Source organism: Melospiza georgiana, chromosome 15 (assembly GCF_028018845.1).
Source record: "Melospiza georgiana isolate bMelGeo1 chromosome 15, bMelGeo1.pri, whole genome shotgun sequence".
Lineage (NCBI taxonomy): Eukaryota > Metazoa > Chordata > Aves > Passeriformes > Passerellidae > Melospiza > Melospiza georgiana.
This window is the reverse complement of record NC_080444.1, coordinates 8,648,372-8,669,039: the sequence shown is the minus strand read 5'-3', so window position 1 is coordinate 8,669,039 and position 20,668 is coordinate 8,648,372. Positions and strand designations below refer to the sequence as shown.

The 20,668-nt window shown below is 40.4% G+C and overlaps 1 protein-coding gene across 1 annotated transcript in view; it reads right to left on the bottom strand.

Moving 5' to 3' along the window:
- Positions 1-14,017, bottom strand: part of TRPC7 (transient receptor potential cation channel subfamily C member 7) — a 71,674-nt gene extending 57,657 nt beyond the window's left edge. Inside the window, exons 1-2 of the mRNA XM_058034745.1 lie at positions 13,954-14,017; positions 5,542-6,319 (exon numbers count right to left, since the gene is read on the bottom strand). Of these exons, the coding sequence (XP_057890728.1) occupies positions 5,542-6,319; positions 13,954-13,955 (780 nt within the window). The 5' untranslated portion in view covers positions 13,956-14,017. The remainder of the gene's footprint in view (positions 1-5,541; positions 6,320-13,953) is intronic.
- Between the last annotated feature and the right edge of the window lie 6,651 nt (positions 14,018-20,668).

Here is a 20,668-nt window from a genome sequence, read left to right as displayed (position 1 = left end):
TTACAGGAATGTTCATGAGGCTAATGAGAGAGGTTCCCACGCCAGTTTCTGCTTTCAGTGGGAGATGAGTTGCAGGCACAGCTCCCATCAGTCAGTCCTGAGAGCAAACAAACCCCAGAGTCTGTCCAGCCTGGGTAGGAATCAGAGTTTATAAGTGCAGCCTTGCTGGTTTACAATCTGAGGGTTTTCAAGTACTTTTCTCTTTTCAAGTTCACTGTTATCCTCCGTTCTCTCAAAGTATTTCCCCATCCTACTATTTTCCCCATCCTATCAATGTTTTATGCCATTTTCCATCTTTTTATCACTCATTTCAAAACACCAAGAGTCTAATAACGATTTTTTAACTCCCTGCTGCATGGAGCTAGAAACAACAAGAAAATGGACTAAGTCATTTCTCTTTAAAGTTTAAGTTAAGCATATCCTGTGAAGTTAACGGTTTATAGTTAAGTAGGATAAAAGCTGGAGCTGACTTACTGAGGCAAGAGGAGTGCCAGATCATCCTAACAAGTCACAGAGTCTCAAGGGCTGTTTTGTTATTCTTTCAGCATCATGAGAACAGAGGGGTTTGAGGCTCAGCTGCTCTGCATCCCTGCAGCCCAGTGGAAGCAGGGGCAGCTCAGGCTCATCCCTGCAGCATCCCCACACTGGACTTGCTGCCCACCAGCCTCTCACAGTCCCCGAGCCTGCACCTGAAGCTCACCTGCACATGAGAGCAGGCTCACTGCCAGGACCTGCTTTTGGATCCCAAAAGCTTTTAGAAAAAGTGTTGTAAAGGAAGAAAGACAGGAAGAAACATATAAGTGAGAAACAAAACAGGTTCTGCTGTAGTAATTGCACTGACAATGTTGGTGGGAGCAGTAAACAAAGACCACACACCATATGTCTTCCAGGTGATGATTTTGATCTTGCTTTTAGTAACATTTTAGTCAGGACGAGCTGAGCTCTGATTTACTGCTTATGGTTGGTGAGATCTTTTCTAAGCCTCCTTTGCGAGGCCCTAATTTGATTTGTCTGGATTGCTAAATTGGAATGATTTGCCTGATTTACTTCATCACAAGGATGCTTCCTGACACACACAAGCATGTGGTCCAAATTGAGAGCATGCAAGGCTGTAAAACAGTACTGGCTGTGGAGGGGGATCTCACCAGAAAAAGGAGCACACAGTCACTGCTTCAGGAAAAGTAAACAGAACTATTATTCTGGGAATCACTCAGTTTCCACATTGTGGACAGTAGCATTAAGCTGATGCTGCTGTTAAAGGCAGTTGCAAAGGCATTTCCTGCAGGCTGTTTGCTAGAAATTCAATCTCCTAAGGCTTTTGATAGACATATAAAAACAATTCTGTTGACACTGCTTTTAATATTCCAGTCTTGGAAATGAGTCACCTGGCTGTGAACAGCTGGTAACTGTGCAGACATCTGCATATGCTCTCCCACCAAGGGAGATGGATTTCTCTGTCACAAGGGAGATGGATTTCTCTGGACCAAAGAGGAGAGCAATTCTCATCAGCCTGGCTCAGGGGTGATGCTGCTTCAGATGGACAAACCCTGGCTCATCAGACTTATTTATATGAGCAAAACAAACAGAATCCTCTGGTAGATGGCATAAGGATTATTTGCTTTATGACTGAGGTCCAAGATCTGCAAGCTTTTAAAGAAATTGGAATGTACAGAGATGGGGTTTTTTTTGAGTAAAAAGGGGAGAATGAGAGAGGAGAATTCTTCCTGTGTGGGCTAGAGGGATCCTAGCTCTGCTAGGCTGACAATAAATGCTTTCTCCCTCAAAACAGCTTCACATATTAATCATTAGCCTAATATCTGTTTTCCTCCCTTTGTGGAAAACTACAAAGCACTTTAACTTTGTCCTATAATTGTTTTAATTGTACTTTTGATTTTTGAATTGAGGAGCCCCTCAGTTTCCTGCCCAGATTTCCCTACACTCTGTAGAGTCATGGTCACTTGGAACCCTTCAATCCACATGGGATCCTCTCTTTCTCTGTGTTCCCAAGGGCAATGCAGAAGGGATCCGTCCACTGGACTAAATGAGGCCCCCACTCTGTACTGCCTTTGCTCCAGTGAATGTTGGTTTGGCTTTTTAAAACAAAAAATTAAAACTAGAAAGAGAGAGAAAGTAATGAACTTGTTCTTAATTTTGAGCTTTCAAGTGGGATATACAAAAATGACAAAGCACTTAATTAAGGTATTTTTTTTCAGCTTAGGCTGCCTCCACTAGAGGAGAATATAATTGCTTAAAGATCTGCAAACATACTCAGGGGCTCTGATGTTTGCTTCTCTCTCTTCTGGAATCCATCTCTTAGGGGTTTCCCATCCACCCCACTTCTACATGTATTTTCATAGAAACAACTGGTTCCACACTTTTCATTTTACTTTGGGGAAGGGGTCTTATTTATTTCTAGACTAATGGACTACATCTTTCATAGCAATTTTTTTTTTCTACAATTAACGAGAAATCTTGTTTTTTGACAAAATTTTGCAAACCTGTTTCATCAGATTTGCAGCATATTACTGAATCTTAGCAATTTAAGGTGATAGAAATCTATTCAGTTTCTGCCACAGTAAAAAACTAAAGAATGGATAATTTGGCCTACCACAGGTAACACAAGTTTTCTTCTTTAAAGTGGTCCACATGGCTGTTTTGCTTCACATTTCTCTGCACAAAGAGGCAACTTGCTTAAAAATTTTAATGTTCTTTAAAAAATAGCACATGCATTGGCTTCTCATTTTGATGTGCTGAAAGGTGCTATTGCATAAGAGATTTGGGGCAGCAAGCAGCAGGAGAGAGGCACTGCATTTATATTTTAATTAGCTCATGCTAGCAGTTTCTTCAGAGGTTACTAAATTACTATTTGTCCACCTACATTATTAAAATTTTGTGTCTTTCCGTTTCAAGAACTCTTTGTACCTCCTGAAAACTGCATTTCTGCAATCGCACATAATTTTTAAATAATGTTCTTAAACAATCCTGAGTGATAATTTTATAAATCTGTTGAGTACCAATTTTAATTATAGAACTGTAGGAATCAAACATTTTAAGTTTCTGGGAAAATTCTATTTTAGTCACAAAAAAAGCCCTCTAGAACTTGTCTAATTTCATAAACTTTCTTCATTTGCAGACTTCTTAAATGCATTTTCAGCAATTGTGTTCTTTCCTCAAAATAAATTCTTAAGTTGTCATGTTCTGTGAAAAACCCCCCACTGTTTTATTAATACCCTATTTCACATCACACTGATTATGTTAATAAGAATAAATATTTTTACATAAATACATACCTCCGGGGGTATTTTTTTTTTTTTTGCTACAGTGAGAATGGATTAGAATCTTGAGAACTTTCTTATTTCTGGAAGAATGAATATAGCAAAGGAATGTGAAATCTTTGAAGAAAACTTATGGTATGAGTAGATACTTCACTAACATTCACAGATGTGTGCTGCACAGACCCTTCCAACAAGACAATGAACTTGGAAAACCTGGAAATGCATCATTTGGCAAATGGTTTCTAATGTTTTGGGGGGTTTTTGGGTATTGATTTATTCCCATCTATTTGCCAGTGCAGCTCCATTTGCCATGGAGCTCTTCAATATTGGATTGTTGGTTTGCTCCAGGAGGATTTGTGCAAGAGAAGATTCTGGTATTTTTATATCAGAAGAGTAAATATATTTACTTTTCTGCAGCCAGACACTTATCAGGACTGACAGGCACACAATGCTTAGGGCTGCTCATGCTCCTCTCAATATACAACTGTCTATGAAAAGAAGCTGGAGCATTAATGAGATATTATTGTTGTTAAGTGTGGGCATGAGCCTCCTGTGCCCTCACACTGGAGCAACCCTCACTCAAGCACTGGGATTCACTGAGCCCAAGGAGGTTGCTTCAGTCAGACTGAATCCAAATAAAACTTCCCCTTCAAATTATTGTGTCCTTGCATTCTGATGCACATGGGGAAAAAGAGATTGCAAAATTTTACCATGATTTTATTGCCCAAAAGATCTCAGCGGGTTGTGATTTTTTCAATCACAAAGCCTGATAATCTGTTTTCTTCTTACTTTTAAAGTGGAGAGCACAGATCCGTAGAACCATTTAGGTCAGAAAAACCAGATCCAGCTTTAAACCCAAGACTGCCAAGGCCACCACTAAACCATGTCCCCAAGTGACACTTCTGCACATCTCTTAAATCCCTTCAGGGATGGTGACACAGCCACTTCTCTGGGAAGCCTCTTCCAGGGCTTGACCCCCTTCTCTGTGAAGAGATCTTCCCTGATATCGAGCCTAAAACTCTCCTGACACAACATGAGACTGTTTCTTCTGTTGCTTGTTATCTGGGAGAAAAGACCAAGCCCCACCTGGCTACAGCGCCCTTCAGGGAGCTGTAGAGACTGAGAAGGTGCCCCCTGAGCCCCCTTTTCTCCAGGCTCAGCCCCCATCTCCCTCAGCTGCTGCTCATCAGACTTCTGTTCCAGACTCTTCCCCAGCTCTGTGCCCTTCTCTGGACCTGTTCCAGAACCTCAAAATCTTTATTGGAGTGAGGGGCTCAAAACTGAACACCAGCCCCACCAGTGCCTGGTGCAGGGGGATGATCTCCCCAGTCCTTTGTAGTATAGAGCTACAAATCCTGAAACAGATGCTTTAACACATGAATAGTTCTCTTAATTAGAAATGATGGATTCCTGGTGAGCATCCTGCCCCAGTGTACTCACAACACGGAATTTATTACCCCAGAGTCACTGATCCTGATTGTAGCTGCACAATAGCCATAAGTCAGAAAAAAGGCTAATGTTGATGGCTGAGCCACTGAAAATGAGGGGTTTAATGACTAATTTATATTAGAAAGGAAGACAATGCTCTTTACATCATGTAAATGACATACAGAAATACTGCAAATGGCATTGGACATTTACAAACTCATTATGATAATGGAAATCTCAAATAACTTGTAAGAGAGTTCTACAAGCTCTACTATTATGTTTGGCATGATGATAAACTTCATAGCTATTTATTGATTGTTTTTCTTTTCCTTTTTCATGCAATTCATCATGTATAGATGCAGCACCAAACCATTAAGATGCAATGCAGTTTAAAATATTTTACAGAGAACCAAAATTTCTTGATTTATACCTTTTATCATTGTAGCAGAACTAGATGTACTGGATTCTTAAAACAGTCTCTAGAACTCTGCCTCTAAAATAGATTGCTCAATTAAAAGACTTACCTTTCTTACAAAAAACGAGTCTCCATTTTTTGAACAATCTAATTTTTATTCCTGCAAACTAGAGATTCTAAGCAATCACAGTGTGCAACACAGAAACTTAAGCTTCTGCTGTAATATGCAATGTTCAGTTCCAAGCATTTATTAACTGGAGATTGACAGTGATCTGAATCTATGCATAGCTAACACATCTGGCAGTCTCTGCCAGTCTTACTCCCCCACCTCTCAAACAGCAGCCCAAAATTTGATCAAACATGTAAACTACTCAATAGCCTGAACACTCTCAGCCCAAGGAAAAAGGCACAGTGGTGAGTTACCTTAAATTCAGTTTCAATGTTGGCTAGCCTGGCCAGTTCATTGCTAAGCTCTAGAGCAGTAAGGACAGGGTCTTCACTGGACAGAGACAAATAAGCAGCACTGGCTAATCCCTTGTAGGCATTCATTCTTGAGCGAGAGTGGCTAAAGGAGTCTTTCCTCTGCTTTTCCATACATTCATTGCACTTGCAAAAATAGTCATGCGGCCTTTCAATCCGTGCACCTTTGAGAAGTAAGATGTGAACAATTTCATACTCCTGGCAGTGGGCAGCAAGGATGATGGGGGTAATGTCGTGGGAGAAGCGAGTTCCATCTTCGTCGTAGGCGTAGAAGTCATCGTCCCTCAGCTCCTGCTCCAGGGGGCTGAGCGTGAGGCGCTGTCCCTGCGCAAAGGCCGGGTGGTTCAGGATCGCCTCCACGATGCGCACGTACCCTTTGCTGATGGCCAACAGAAGGGCATCCCCAACTCGGGCCAGGTTCTCCTTCTTGAGGAGCAGCTCTGTCACTTCCAGGTGCTCGTTCCCCACGGCCAGCTGGAGGGCGTTCTGTCCCATGTAATCGACGCAATTGAAGTTCAAGGTTTTGGATTCCTCCAGCATTTTCCGCACGACGGGAATGTTGCCATACTCTGCAGAGTCCAGGAAATGCTCCTCCTCCGCGGTGAGGCTGGTGCCTTTCTCGTTGAACATGTAGGCAGGGCCCCGGATGGCCTGGCGCCGGCCCTTCTCCCGAAGGGTGGCGTGCCTCCGATGCATGTCTTTAGAATTGCTGTGTCTCAACCTGCAGAAAACCAGAGAGGAACGTTGGTTACAGCCTAGCACAGCCATGATTTCACAGCACCTGAAATAAGGTTGGAAATGTGTCATTATGACCACATCTGGCTAGCTTTGTGCGGCCTGCGCCAGTTACTTAAAATCATTTAGGATATATGTGGAATAAAGATTAGCTTCTGAACAAAAGACAAGTGATTTGCTCACCCTTCCTGATTGCAACATGGATGCACATCCTTGACTTGATAAATAGGAAAAAAAAGCATAATTTTATAATAGATATAATTTTATATATTACATATTATCTTATATATGATATTATTTTAGATATGATATGAGATATGATATGATATATGATATGATATTATAATATAAATATATAAAATATATAATTTTATATATTATATTATTATATTTTATAATATATATAATTTTCCATTTGTATTGTTTACATCATATTTAGGATTAATGTACATAAGACAATATTTCTCTGAACCACTCTTCTTGAATTTTGTCCTTGAGGACACAAGCCCTAAAGAAGGTTAGCAGGACTCTCCCTTGGCAATAGACCTAGGATCAGGCCAGTAAACTATGTTCCATAAAGTTTATATGCTTCTAATTTTAAGCACATGGTAACAAGGATAATTATATTGCATATTCTGATAAGATTCAGCTGGTACAAGCAAACCATCTATTCATTCCCTTCTTTTTTTCAAGGTACATAATACCATTTTTCTGTTTCCTGATCTAGAGGGTTTAATAATGAACTGTCTAATTTCTTACTGAAACACAGTCAGCCACTACTTCAAATACAAGTACCCAGATCCAGGGGAGACTCTGGGAAAACACAGGAATAACTCTTCATATATCACATCAGTCCCCAGTAAGCATGTTTTAGAGAGCTATTGCAGAAATACAAGACACAGGTCTCTCATCACAAACAGAGGGCAGGAGAAAAAAGGTCATAAATTTCCTCACTGATTATGTGGCTGAAATGCCCTTCACTTGAAGCTGGTGAGATGATAAACTATCCTTATTCCACCATCTCTGGAAGTCCCAAAGAAAGCAATATTATGTGCAGTTTGTCTCATGGATGAGAAAATGCATTTTTGTATGAAATAAATGTATCTGTGGCTTTAAAACATTCATATTTTGCATTCAGAGCTGTCTCAATGTTGCTCTTTTAAAAAAATTTATTGCAGCAGCATTTCAGCACACTCACAGTGCCTTTTAGAGTCTAAGCATGTGGAGTTAATTGCCATCCAAAGCCCACAGAATGTGCAGCCTGATTAAAAAGGTAAAAACAACACCTCTTTCACAGACAGCATTTGCACTCAGCCCAATAGAAAGTCCTAAATCCCTTGGGTAAAATCTTCAGGAGCCTCTGAGCTGCAGTGGACAGATGTAACAAATAAGCAGGTGTTAATGCTCAATGGGTGGCAAAGGTTCATCCTTCCACACTCCATCTGTTCTCCAAGTCAGTGCTGACCTTCAGTCAATGAGAAGTTCATGTGTTGCTCTGAAAAAATACTACAGAGGTTGGAAAGTTGTGCAGGGAGGATGAGAGAGAACTGTGCCAGGAGACAAAGTGGAGAAGGTCCATTGCCTTCAACAATAGGTAACAAAGGAGCAAAGGAACCAGCAAGAACCTGGCAAAACACAGGGTTATCAGATACCCAAAATACCTAAAGATCCAGGACATTGAAATTCTCAAGATTGCTGTTCTTATGGAACCAACACATACTTATAATTTTAATTCATTGTGCTGATATAGACTGAAGACTTTCAAACAAATTTTACAGCATTTCTTAAGAGTTACATTAAAATTTAAACAAATCCTAGGGAATCAATTATGTGACCACAGAAGGTTGAAACAGATTCATAATTGAGAACCTCTCCCCCTAAGCTTTGATGCATAACTGTAACATCTTAATAAAAGCTAGTAGGAACTGAACATATCATCCTAGGCTCCACTGAGAGATAAAGTGCTGTAGGAATCTCAAAACTATTTCCTTCCAGCATGGTTTGAAGTTGAAGAAGAACACAGAGATGAGGTATACAAGAATAATGAAGGCAATATGGTTAAGTAAATGAATTCCATAGACTACATGAAATTTACTATAAGAGAAAACAATAACAACTAAATAAATAAAGTATGCAACTAACATATTTCACAGAAATATAGAGTTCTCTAAAGCCAAAAAAATGCCCGGGGTAAAATTTGGGACCCTTTGAAGTCAACATTATAGGTTTCATTGATTTCAGTGGAGTCCAAATTTTGGAAACATATATGCATACACACAGATATTTCCCTCAGCAATTAGCTTTCATCTCAGAAGCAGTTCCAGCAAGGCCGGGATGAGTAACATGTGGTTAAAAAGAAGTGTTTAACCACATGCACAAATGCTTTTTTAAACTGGAGCTCCTGTCCTTAGCTATTCAGGACAGCATTTACATTTTGAACATGTAGTGGAACCTTGCTGAGTTCAAGCAAGGACGGCACATGCAAAGAAACACTTCTGAGTTTGTGACTTTGTTAAGTGGGGAGTTATAGAACTAGAAAGCACTTTTTAAAAATTTACAGCCTTGGAAGTTCCTGAGTGTTGAATTAAATCTCTTAAAATGTTAAGCAACTTGAAAGGATGAGCTAGTGATGATTTAAGCCATCATTGCTGGGATCAAGGGGAAACCAGTCCAGCCCAGGTAGGTGCTCAGTGATCACCCATGAGTGCAGCAGGATTGAACAGGCTGGAATATTTTAGGACAGTTAATTTTATTAGCTGTTTCAAGCTGAAGGAATTCCACTTGGCTTCTTTGATATTCAAAACCCATGTAAGGTAAGACATTTGGCAACCTTATATTTGTTGTTATATTAAGTATCAGTACTGGAAGCAACTCAGAAATATCTATAATTTCCAACAGTGAGAAATCTATTAGATATTTTTCCTGATGTAGAAGTACAGTTCTTGATACTTTACAATTTTTTTGTTAGAAAAGCTTTTCTCTTCAAGTATGTTTTTGCCTCTAAAGGACAACCCAGATAGATGGGACAGATAGTCTTATAGTCACACCCAAAGTAAACATAAATGCACAAAATATTACTGTTGGCCTAGTTAAGATTTTTGCCTGAAAAAGAGGTTAGAGTTTGGCCTAGAGCTAATTCACACCTGTTTGTTGTATATGTGAAAACACGCCAGAAAAAGAGGACCTTCATTTCACTTTCTTCAATTCAGAGAGAACACTGGTTTCATACACAGTTTCTAACAACAGAAATTGCATCAGAAAAAGAGGAAACAGGAAAGAACACCTGCTCTTCGCAGAGATAACGACCATCCAATATTTATCTTGCCATAAAGGTTCTGCAGGGATGCCCCTACAGCACAGAGCTGATCTCCACTCCCTGCAGCTAAGGGCAAGAGCACCATCATCCAGAGGGCTTCACCTCACATGAATTATGACCCCCCCACCCCCTTGCTCATCAGCAGAGAAGATCAATATCTCAGCTATCACACTTTATCATCTTTATAGAGAAGTAGAGATGAATAAAAAATTACACTTTTAACTTTGAATAATTTCATTAGACATGCTCAGCTGCCAAACCCCCTTCAGAAAAAAAGTTATAATTATGCTTGACCTGAGCACTGAATCATGACAAGAGAAGCAGTAGTGCAAAGAGCAAAGGATGCAATAGCTGAAGCTCTTGGAAGCTGAACCCTCCTGCAATGTCACGACTGTACTCAACACCTTGTTCTGTTCTGCTTTTCAGCTGTGTGCAGGCACATTTAGAACTAATCATATTTACTGAGCCTGTGTAATGTGCTCACTTAATAAAAGTAATTGTGACTTGATTGCATTTATCTTATCATTTTTCTTCAAAGGTGCTTTGGATTGAAATGACTCTGTATTTGCATATTTTATTGAGACAGCTAGTGATCAAACTCATCAGGCACTGCAGTTAAATACTGTGTTTTTCTAGGAAAGAATGCCAATGCATGCAGTGCTCTTGGAGACAAAATGGTCCAGGAAAAGAAAATTAAAAATTTCAGAGCCTGAGTACTGCTTGCAGCAAAGCACATCCAGCTTTCCATGGCTGAGGGAGCCACAAGATGTCTGGACTCCTGTGGGGAGTGGAGAAGAATAGCTCTTTCTGAGAGGTGATTTAGCTGGTAACAAATCTTCTTCTGGGAGCATTCAGTTTCTAATTAAAGTGACTGAGAGCAGGTCCTTGCAATTGGCTCTGACGGTGCTGAGACAGTGTCTGAGAGGGGAACATGGCATAACATGAGATTCGTTCTTAATGTGGATGCATTAGAAACACACTGAAGCTGAAAATCTCCTTTTTATTTTTTTGCAGCCACACTCTCTTAACTGATCTGAGTGCTGACAGGGAGGACAGGGTGGACATAACAAAGGAGCTGAGCTGCTCCACATGGAGCTTATTCCAGCAAATGGCCTCTCCTGGACCTTCCTTTCCATAGGGCTCCAGACTCTGCCATTCAACACCTTGTGCTGCCTCTCTAATCCCACAGAAAAACCTATGGGAGGGCAGGGCCACCACCTGGAGCTGGGGCTTGGAGAAAATGTTCAAAGACCCAAGTGCCTTAAAAGGCTGAAATTGAAGTTTTTACACATGGCTTTGAACCAGAGCCTTAAAAGTGTAGGAGAGGCTGAATAGTACCTGCTTGAGATTTTAAAACATCCAAAGTCTGTGAAAGGTATTGAAATCAATAGGTATTAGGAACTGCAGCAATTCTGGAATTCTCAGGTGATGTCAACCTTTACCTGTCTTTAAGCCTAGAAATTGAGCAGGACATTTACAAAGGCAGCTTTAGGGACACTTGGTCTCTGCCTACACTTTGGGTTTGCCTTCACTAAGTGGGGAGAGGTTGGCAGGAGTGTCTCTGTGCCCTTTCAATGGCCCCCTTTGTCCAGAAACTACAGAAGAGACTTTGGATTTGTAACCATTACTGTGCTCTATAAGGTCTGTAAGCACCCATCAGAGCAGGCTTTGATGAGACGTTAACTCTGCCTTGTTGAAAAGAAAATTTCAGTTTCTGAAAGCCATTTTGAAAGTACTGCCCTCAGTTCCTACAGAGCCTCAGAAACTGTCAAATTGACACTTTACTTATTATTTTTCTTTCTACTTACATCAATACTTCTGAAAAGAATCAGGGCACATAAAGGCTTCAGACTCCCTGAGGCCTCTTTGGAATTGACACAGCTCTTATATATCAAAGGACCATTTTTCTCTGTTAACCCTTGGTTGCACACAGAAAACCTGGCCAGCTAAGACATGCTATAAAAATGAACAAAATAGAAGGAAATTGGGCTCTAAAAGCAAACAAAAACTGAGATAGAAATCAATCAATTTAAAATAATAATTCAAGTTTTTCAGAGCAAAAATAGTGGACTGTTAATCTTTCAATTAAAAATTGCAACTTATTTTGAAGTATACTCCAGACTTCAGTCAAGGAACACAGACTGAACACAACTGCATACATTTATTATGCTGTATACAACAGGCTACTCGGGAATTCCAAATCCGGCACAGACTCGTATTCCCAGAGACCTCTGACACTCCCTTCTTCTCCAAAATCTTAATCAGCCTCCTAAATCTCACCTTAAGTCAAGCTTTTTCTTATGTAAGACAAGAATTTTAAGTATCCTTTTTCACATGTTGCTGACTTACTATGTAAACAGACTCAGTAAAATTTGAGATGGTTGCCTTGATTGGCAGCAGCTTATTCTGAAGTTTTCTATGCTTTGAAAAGCTGAAGTGACACTTTATTTATTCTTGGATTGTGACCAACATTGAAATCCCCAGTTCAATACTGTCAGCAATGTGGTCATTCTCCTACATGTAAAGTTGAGTACATGTCCAGGATGTATTATTAGATTTTTCATTAATAGATTTTTTTGATGTAATTAATAGAAATGTTTAGCCCATGCAGGCAGATATTAATTCATTTGCAGAGTAGCTCTACAAACCAGATGCAGGAAGTGATATCCCCTCCCCATCATTCCCACTGCTCATACAAATAAAAGAAAAATTTGGAAAGAGGTCTCTCTCCTCATGGAGCAGTCAGCAAAACCACACCTTTCCAAATCTTTTTAAGGAATGGCAGCACGAGAATGTTCAGGAAGACAAATGAGGCCTCTGGTGCCATTAAAAACTGCTGATCAATGACACACATGAACACTTTTAACATCTTTGTGACGTGAAGCAAAAGGTCTGAGGAAAATAGCCTGGCAACATTGAGGATGGACCACCAAATCTTTAACAGCATCTACATTTCCAAATCCTCCCTGTTCTCTGTTAGAAAGGAGGCAGCTCTGTCTTGTGGTTTGGAAAAACAAGAAGGAAATGGAATTTGGTTTTCTACCAGCTATCTTGCAGAAAAAAAACATCCGCTGCTTTTCAGCTGTCTCACCCTCCTCTTTCTTATAAACTAATAATCAGCATTTTCTTCCCCATCCCATAGAAATGTTGTGCACCAATACAAGACTTTTACAGCAGAAGAGACTGACAAATAAGGATCTTTTCTCTTTTATTCAAATTCTTCTTGTGTTATAAAACAAGTACTAGGTTACTTTTTTCCCCTTCCTTCCTTGTTTCCCCTTAATCTCTGGTTGTGAAGTTGGCTAATTATTACAAATTTATCACAGAACACCTGATATAGATGTACCAAAATTAAGGCTATTTTTACATTCTCTCCCATTGTTAATTCATTAATATCTTTGACCACCAAATGAACTGTCACAAGAAGAACGAGTTCTACTTTTTTATTTTAAATCTGGCTTTAGGAACTAGGAATAATTCACTCTCACTCTTGAAGCGCTTCAAAACTCAGGCTTGGATCATACTAGAGAACACAACAGAGATATACCTGTTCATTCATAAATTTTTACTAGTGATGAGAGAAACGAAAAATCTCTAATTATTCAAGCAGGGGGCAGTGTAACGCTGATTTTCAACAAGCAGTTCCATTAAAAAGAGCAAGAAAAGCTTTGAAAAGAACTAGTAATCTCTGTTCTGGATGCATGTCATTTTCCCCTGCTGATGCACCCTTTTCAATGCTCACTTCATAGTTATCTCAAGACAGGAAACAACGTGCAGAGAAGGACCCCTGACAACCATTAGCCCTTGCAAGCTGCAACAGGCATGATACATGCAGGATACAGAGTCCCCTTTCACTTTTTCTTTTTATATTTCACCTTGCCCGAACTGCTTTAACAAAAATCAAACCCTTAACCGTTTCACCCAGCTACCAAAGAAGACAACAGCGTGCCTCCAAACCATGTGGCTGCTAGCAAACAACAAACCCTTTGCGTTACACTGACAGCAAGCACAAATTGCAAGGGTGAAAAGGCAAAACACTCATGAAAAGCCAAAACACTCATGAAAAGCCAAACCAAACTGATTGATATTAAAATCAATTCCATCACATGCAACAAACCCTCCCTACTCCCACCAGCCCATCCTCAGGCTCGCAGGAGACCGAGTCACCCGGAGACCGCTCCAAACCCCACAAAACTTCCCAGTCCCTAAGTGAGGAGCAGCATTGGAGCCAGGAGCAGAGAGGAGAGAGGCAGGGGCACCATCCACCCACCCACCCGTCCCTCCATCCCCGGTCAGCCTCTTACATGGGCGCGTCGGGCGGGCTCCGTTCAGCGGGCGGCCGTGGCCGCGGGGCGCTGTCCGCGGTGCCGCTCGGTGCTGCCGCTGTCCGCGGTGCTGCAGCCGCCGCCCAAGCCGCTCATCCTCATCCCAGCCTCGGCTCTGCCGGGGCACGGCTCCCCGGGAGCGCCCGCGATTCGCCTCCCGCAGGAAGAGCCGGCTGCGAGGTTGGCATGAGAGTGGCGTTGTCCTGCCCGCCTGCCCTCCCGCTGTTGGCACGCCGCTGTCCTCCCGGGGGTGTGGATTCGATGCTGCCGTGGGCGCGCCCCCTTCTCAAGCCCGGAGCGCTGGCAGGGGCTGCCCCGGAGCAGGCGGGGCGAGGGAGCCTTGCCGGGGAGGGCAGGGCTGCCTGGGGGCGCCGTGGGGGCTTTCCCCTCGAATGCCGGGCTCTGCTCACCCCGCTGTGCCGCCCCGCTCCGGGAGGGGCTGGAGCCGCTTCTCCCCCTCTGCCATGCCCGGGCTGGGAGTGTTTGATCCCGTACCTAGGAGACCCTTTAGGAAGAAGGGCTGTGTGTATGCGTGTGCTAGGAGAGGAGGGAAAGGAGAGTGAAACCAGCATGCAAAATTATCACTCAGTTCAATCGCTCCCCTCCCTTGCGTGCCAGAGGAGAGCTGCCAGAGAAACTTGAAGCTGCACCCAGGAGCACAGGGGTGTCATCCTGCCCTCCATTGTGAGAGGTAACAGCAGATGTTCCTCCCCCAGTCATCCCCCTGGGATGCTCCCTGTGCCTCCCACACAGCTCCAGTCACCCAGGGCTCTCCAGGTCCATGACCTTCCATGTCCTTCCCCACTGGTGCAACTCCCCTCCTTTGCCTTACCTGGATGCAGGGATCCCCACCTACTCATGCAATTACCAAATAATGCCACCCTGCCTCCCCTGCCATGTCTCTGGGAGTTTAAGCCTGGAGGAACCCCTCAGCTTGGTGGGAGGCAGGCCAGGGCTCTCTGAACAGCACACATGGGAGGATGGGACAGGGATGATTTGCCCCAAGTTCTCCCTCTGCCACCCCCTCAAGCACTGCAAGAAGTGGGAGCACTGATTAGGAGAAGATTTTTCACCATCTTTCAGTCTCAAACCTGTGCAATCAGCTGAGGATGTTATTTGATTGAAACACCTGAGGGCACTGACCATTTTGGCAAGGACCACAGAGAGCTTGCTGTGGCTTTTGCTTCTCTCTTTTCTAAGCATCCCAGATGATGCCTTTCAGAAACATTTAAAGGTGCCTGATGCAGGACTTTCAACCCACATCTTTGGGTAATGAAGTTAGTTTTACCAGCCTGAGCTGTGAGCAGGGGAAGTCTTTTCCTACTGAGAGTTTTTGTCTTGAATTTTAGGGAGAGAGTATTAACCTCTAAGGATCAAGGGCAGCAGCCAGCTCTGCAGGATTCACTGCACTCTGTTTTGACACTGTCAGCACCTCCTTTTCTGTAAAATGCACCCATGGCTTTGGTCTTGCCCCATTTAGGGACTCTTGAAGTTCATTTTGAAATTAATCAGGTCTCGTATTGGCAAATATGAGAAGGATGTGGATGTTACCAGGCTCGTGGGAGAACAGCATTGTGTAGGAAAAGATAACCTGTGCAGATAGGAAAATAAAATGAAAGAAAACAAAAGAAAGACTCCATAGCTACCTACTCACTTATGCTGTTGAGATAGTTTTGAAATGCATGTACTACATTTCTGCTCCATGTATCTGTACGGTTGCAATTACATCTCCTGACCCTTTTGAGTTGTAACTTCACTGGAAAATATTCAAAATTTCTATTTCTGTGCTCTTATCTTTTTCCCACCTTTATTTAAAAAAAACCCAAAGCCCAGCCATAAACCCCTAAAGCCCCAGCAATGTCTAGCACTCAGTTATCAGGAGGACCTTCTTAATAATCTTAATAATCAACATCTTATCCACTCCATAAATCTGCAGCTGATAAAATACTGACAGCACTCCCAATTGCAATTAATTATGCCAGATTAACATGCAAAGCAAAAAGAAAATGAGAGGGAAAAAGGGGACTGGGGATGTCTCTAGTCTGTTATTATCAATGCACATTAAATGTGTACAAAGTATTGTTGTAGGTTTCTGGTTAGGCACAGCTCAGAACCAGTGGAAACCCACAGCTTCAGAACCAAGAAATCTTACACTTGGTTCTTTTAAAAGGCATTTATCAGAAGGTTCTGAACTTCTTGCCTTTCATCATGATTAACTTTGCATTTTGCTATTGCAACAGTTTCATATGAAAAGAGTGTGCTGAGAAATCTATTTCTAATATTATACAAAACACTTCTGACTAAAGTTGTATTGAGTAAGAAACCATAGAAAACTTGTGGGTTTTTTCCCAAAAATCATCAAATACTTGCACTCTTGTAGAGCGTACCAAAAATGTTTTTGCCTCACTGGCAAGATTCTTTTATTAAAGAATCAAGTTGTTACTTTTTCCATCTCACCTGTGCCTTTAACTAAAGGAAACACATGGTAGTTGTTACATCCTACAAAAACCAAGCAAGTGCACATTTCTCTGCAGAATCAAAAGATGGAAACAATTAAGCAATTTTATAAGTCATGGAATTGTATGGTTATGTCATGACATTGAATGAATATTGAGACTTCACATTTTCTCTCAAGGTTTGTAGTTTTGAAAGTTCTTCAGTTTTTATTTGGTTCATTATTCTTTATCCTCAAATATTATTGTATTCCCAAACATATTGAAGAAAGAGAATATCAACTTCTTAACATATTCATGTTAAACAAAAGTCTATTTTTGTTTGCTTATATCTGGAATTTCAAGCAGTTATACATGCACCACCAATAAAGACTAAAAGACTAAAGAAAGATTTTTGGGGAGAAGGATTAAATCAAATGGGAAAAAAAAGTTTAAAAATTGTGATATTAAACTTTTTATTGATTTAGGAGTAGTTAATTGCCCAGTTACTCATCAGAGTAATTTGTCTTGTCTCTTAATGATTTCCACCACTTAATTGCTGTCACAACCAGACAAAACAAGAGGACAAATGGAAGTTCAATGACTTTTTGGAAGAACTTTTGCTTCTGTTGATAAACATTTTGTCATTACCATTGATAAACCATTTTGTCCAGACACTTCTGTATTGTTTAGTCACTGAAAAAACTTGATTTGGTCCTTCCTTCAAACACATGCATTTATCACCAACATTTCAAACCACTTCAGCTAAAATATAAACAATAAAGAAAAGAACATTAAGAAGAAGGTTGGTACTATTCCATCTCTTTTTCCCTGTTCTTTTTGCACTGCTCCTGACCTGGAAAAACAACCAAAGGAGCAGGAGAGAAGCAGCAGAGTTGTGCTGAGCTTTTGGAGAAGCCAATGAAGAAAGGAGGAGGAGGAGGAAGGGCTCAAACTCATCAGTACTTTTAACTCATTAAAGACACAGGCAACAAAAAGCACACTGAATTTCCTTCCAAGCCCCCACAGAACCAGCTGTACCAACATCCTACTACTAATGCTCCTTTAAATATTAGTACATAGGCCTAGCTTGCATAATATTTTAAAATTCAAGAAGATAATTCCAACCTATATGACATGCAATCCTAATTATTCCTGAAATGGTACCCACCTGAATCAGCTTTGACCCGGGGTTGAAGGGCAAAATATTGCTTTATGTCTTTATATTACTTCCAGCATCTCATGAATTTTCCATTCTCCAGAGCTACTGGCTGGGATGACTGGCAGCTTACAAGGGTATTTATGAATAGTAACCCTGTTGGCTGTACAATCTCATCTAATATCCTTCCACATTAAAAAATTGAAATAAATGCCAGTCTCCTCACATTAGAAAACATAATAAGCAGAATATATTTTTATTACTCACTCTCTGTCTAGTTGTGAACCTTTATATGGAAGACAGTTTTATTCACTTTAGTGCCTTTTTTTCTCTTGAAACTTCTTTTACTGACCTAAAAGCTTCAGGATAACTTTACTAAGACTAGCAGCTGTCTACCCCCAACAACGAAAAAAATTGATCATAAAAAAGTGATATTCCTCTGATAAAAGAAGCATCAAGAGAACAAATGGGTTCATTTAAGGTCCTATCAGTGATATGATTGGTCTGACAAGATCTTTTAACCCATTTTACCTCAAGAACAATTTATATGGTAATCAGAACTGGTGCAATTATTTCTCATTATAAAGGCATGATCCTTACATATATAAAAATTCTTCTATTAATAAATTGGACAGTTAAGAGTTGAATCAGAAGAAACTCTGGAATACAAGTGTTTCATTTCCTATTGAACCTCATTGCCGTTATAAAGATACAAATACAGAAAAAATATTTACAAATTAAAATACGGGAGAACTTTAAACTAGAAAGAGAAATTCTACTCCTTTCTTTTAATACATATAACTATTTCCTTCCTGATATTAAAGACTGCTTTCCTTATAAAAGTGATGAGTAGTTTTTGTCAGGGCACAAGACAGTGATGTTTCTAATCATGTCTTCTGTACATTTCTTGGCTGCAGAGGCCATTGTAAATATATTTTTGATGCACATTTTAACAGCAGTGACAATTCTTTATTTTCTGTGTGAGACCTTACTGGCTGTGTATTCTTTGCTGTTTACAGAAGTTCAGGTGCAGGTGTTTGAGGTTTTGCTGCTGTTTCTCCCCAAACAGTAGGATGATGAACCTTTGCCAACCTCAGATTTATTTCTTTTAAAGCTTCAGGTAGCTTCTCTGCTCTCCTCCAGTTTTACTGCTTCTCTACAACCCTTGCCAAATCTTTCTAGAGCTTTTATAATTTTCTTTGTCCCATTTTTCTCTTTCAAGTGTTTAATTATTTTTGCTCATCTTTTCTCCTCATCACAGTTTCCTTTCTCCTGAGGGTACAGGTTGGGGACGAGTTGCCAGATGGCCACGCTCACACTTGAGCATATAATAATTAGCCCTAAACTCTTTCCATTTCCCTTCTGAATCCTTTCCCTCTGCTGTTTTTGTAATCAGATTTTATGCAACACTTCCTGCACGCTTCCCAAACACATTTGGTTGCAGACCCCATGGCCATTTCCCCCCGTGATATTTTCACTTTCTGGATCCCACTCTAATTGCATTTAGATGTCAGAGTATAGGTATTGCTCTCATGGTGCTCTCCATCCACTCTCAAGAGTTCTACTGATGTGGTCTGAATTACTTATATTTCAATTAAATATTGCTCCCTCCAGAAGCATCATAGAATATATATATGATATCTCTCACCAGAATTAAAAAAAATGTTCCATGTATAGGTAGAGCTTATTATGTGTTTCATTCATTTTTTTCTCTCTCAGACCTGCTCAGGATTTTTTATAATGTTCAGCTCATTTTTTTTTTTTGTTCCTCTGTTCACAATATTGTAAATTGGCAGAATTTCAAGGAAAAGGAATTTTATTCTAATTGCATAGTACAGAACATTTACATCTGCTAGTGCCAAATCTTCCTCTATGATGAAATGAAATAACTGCTTAAGGGAAAAAGAAACCCACAAGGTACAAAATTGCATACAATTGTGTGATTACTAGAGAGGATCCACAGAATTGTGATTGTTCAATATTTCCATTTCTTTAAAAGTATTCCCAAGAACAAAATTATTGATAAAACTCTTCACTAAAATATTGTACATAAAGAAAAAACAACATAAAGTAATTAATTTTCATGGGAATCAATACACATGAATGCCAGAAACAAGAGCCCCCAAAAAGATGAATATGTTTTTTGTTGTTTGGAATAAAAAAATATTTATGCAATCAATACTTGAGAATGTGGGAAAGACATAAAATAAACCAAAATATTCCATGTAAGGATCAGAATGGTAAATTCTCTTGTTGGATTTTTTTGGAGGGGGGGAGCAAAACAAACCTGGAAAATTGCAAAATCACAAATGATTTTTACATTACCTTAGTTATAAGTCAAAGAGACATTTTTGCTTTTCCAAAGTAAGATATTTGATACCTTTTTTCACTATCTGATTCTAGAGTATAATCTCTAAACATGGCATCATTTTAAACTAAAAAAATGCAAAATATTGATGCTTTAGTATGTTTTTAAAGCAAGTGTTTAACCATGTATTAGAGAAATGGCCACTTAATGAAAATCTTACGTTAACACTAAGTTCTCAGTTCTAGTACAAATTTTAAGCACAAAAACCTTTTTCACTTTTCACTCCCCAGAAATATGCACTGTTCCAGGCCCTTTCAAAACTGTATTTTTGATACCTCTTAGGGAATGAACACAAACTCTACCAATGCCAGTCCAAGCCCTCAGCTTGGCCATGCTTATCCCATAGGTTTCCAAAACAACCAGAATAATAATATTATCAGTGAGAGTATCAACGCTGCTGTTCTCTCACCCAGTTTTCATCAGGGATAATTTAGGGCAGTTTAGTGCTGTGGGGAACTCCAGGGTAGCTCTGAACCCCCATGGGGACCTTCTCCAAGGCAGGTGTGGTCCTGCTGAGCCTCTTGGCCATCAACAAGGTCCCAAAAGCCCAGCTACACTTCCCAACTCCTCTCATTCACAGCAGAAAAATCAACTTCAGGATAACTTTTCAATTTCTTCAAGCATTTGAAGAAGCCAAGAAGCAGAACCCAGATTAACTGTGTCTAAAAGAAGGAACCCAGATTAACTGTGTCTAAAAGAAGGATTTCTACCTAAATGTTTGTACTCTGGAAACCA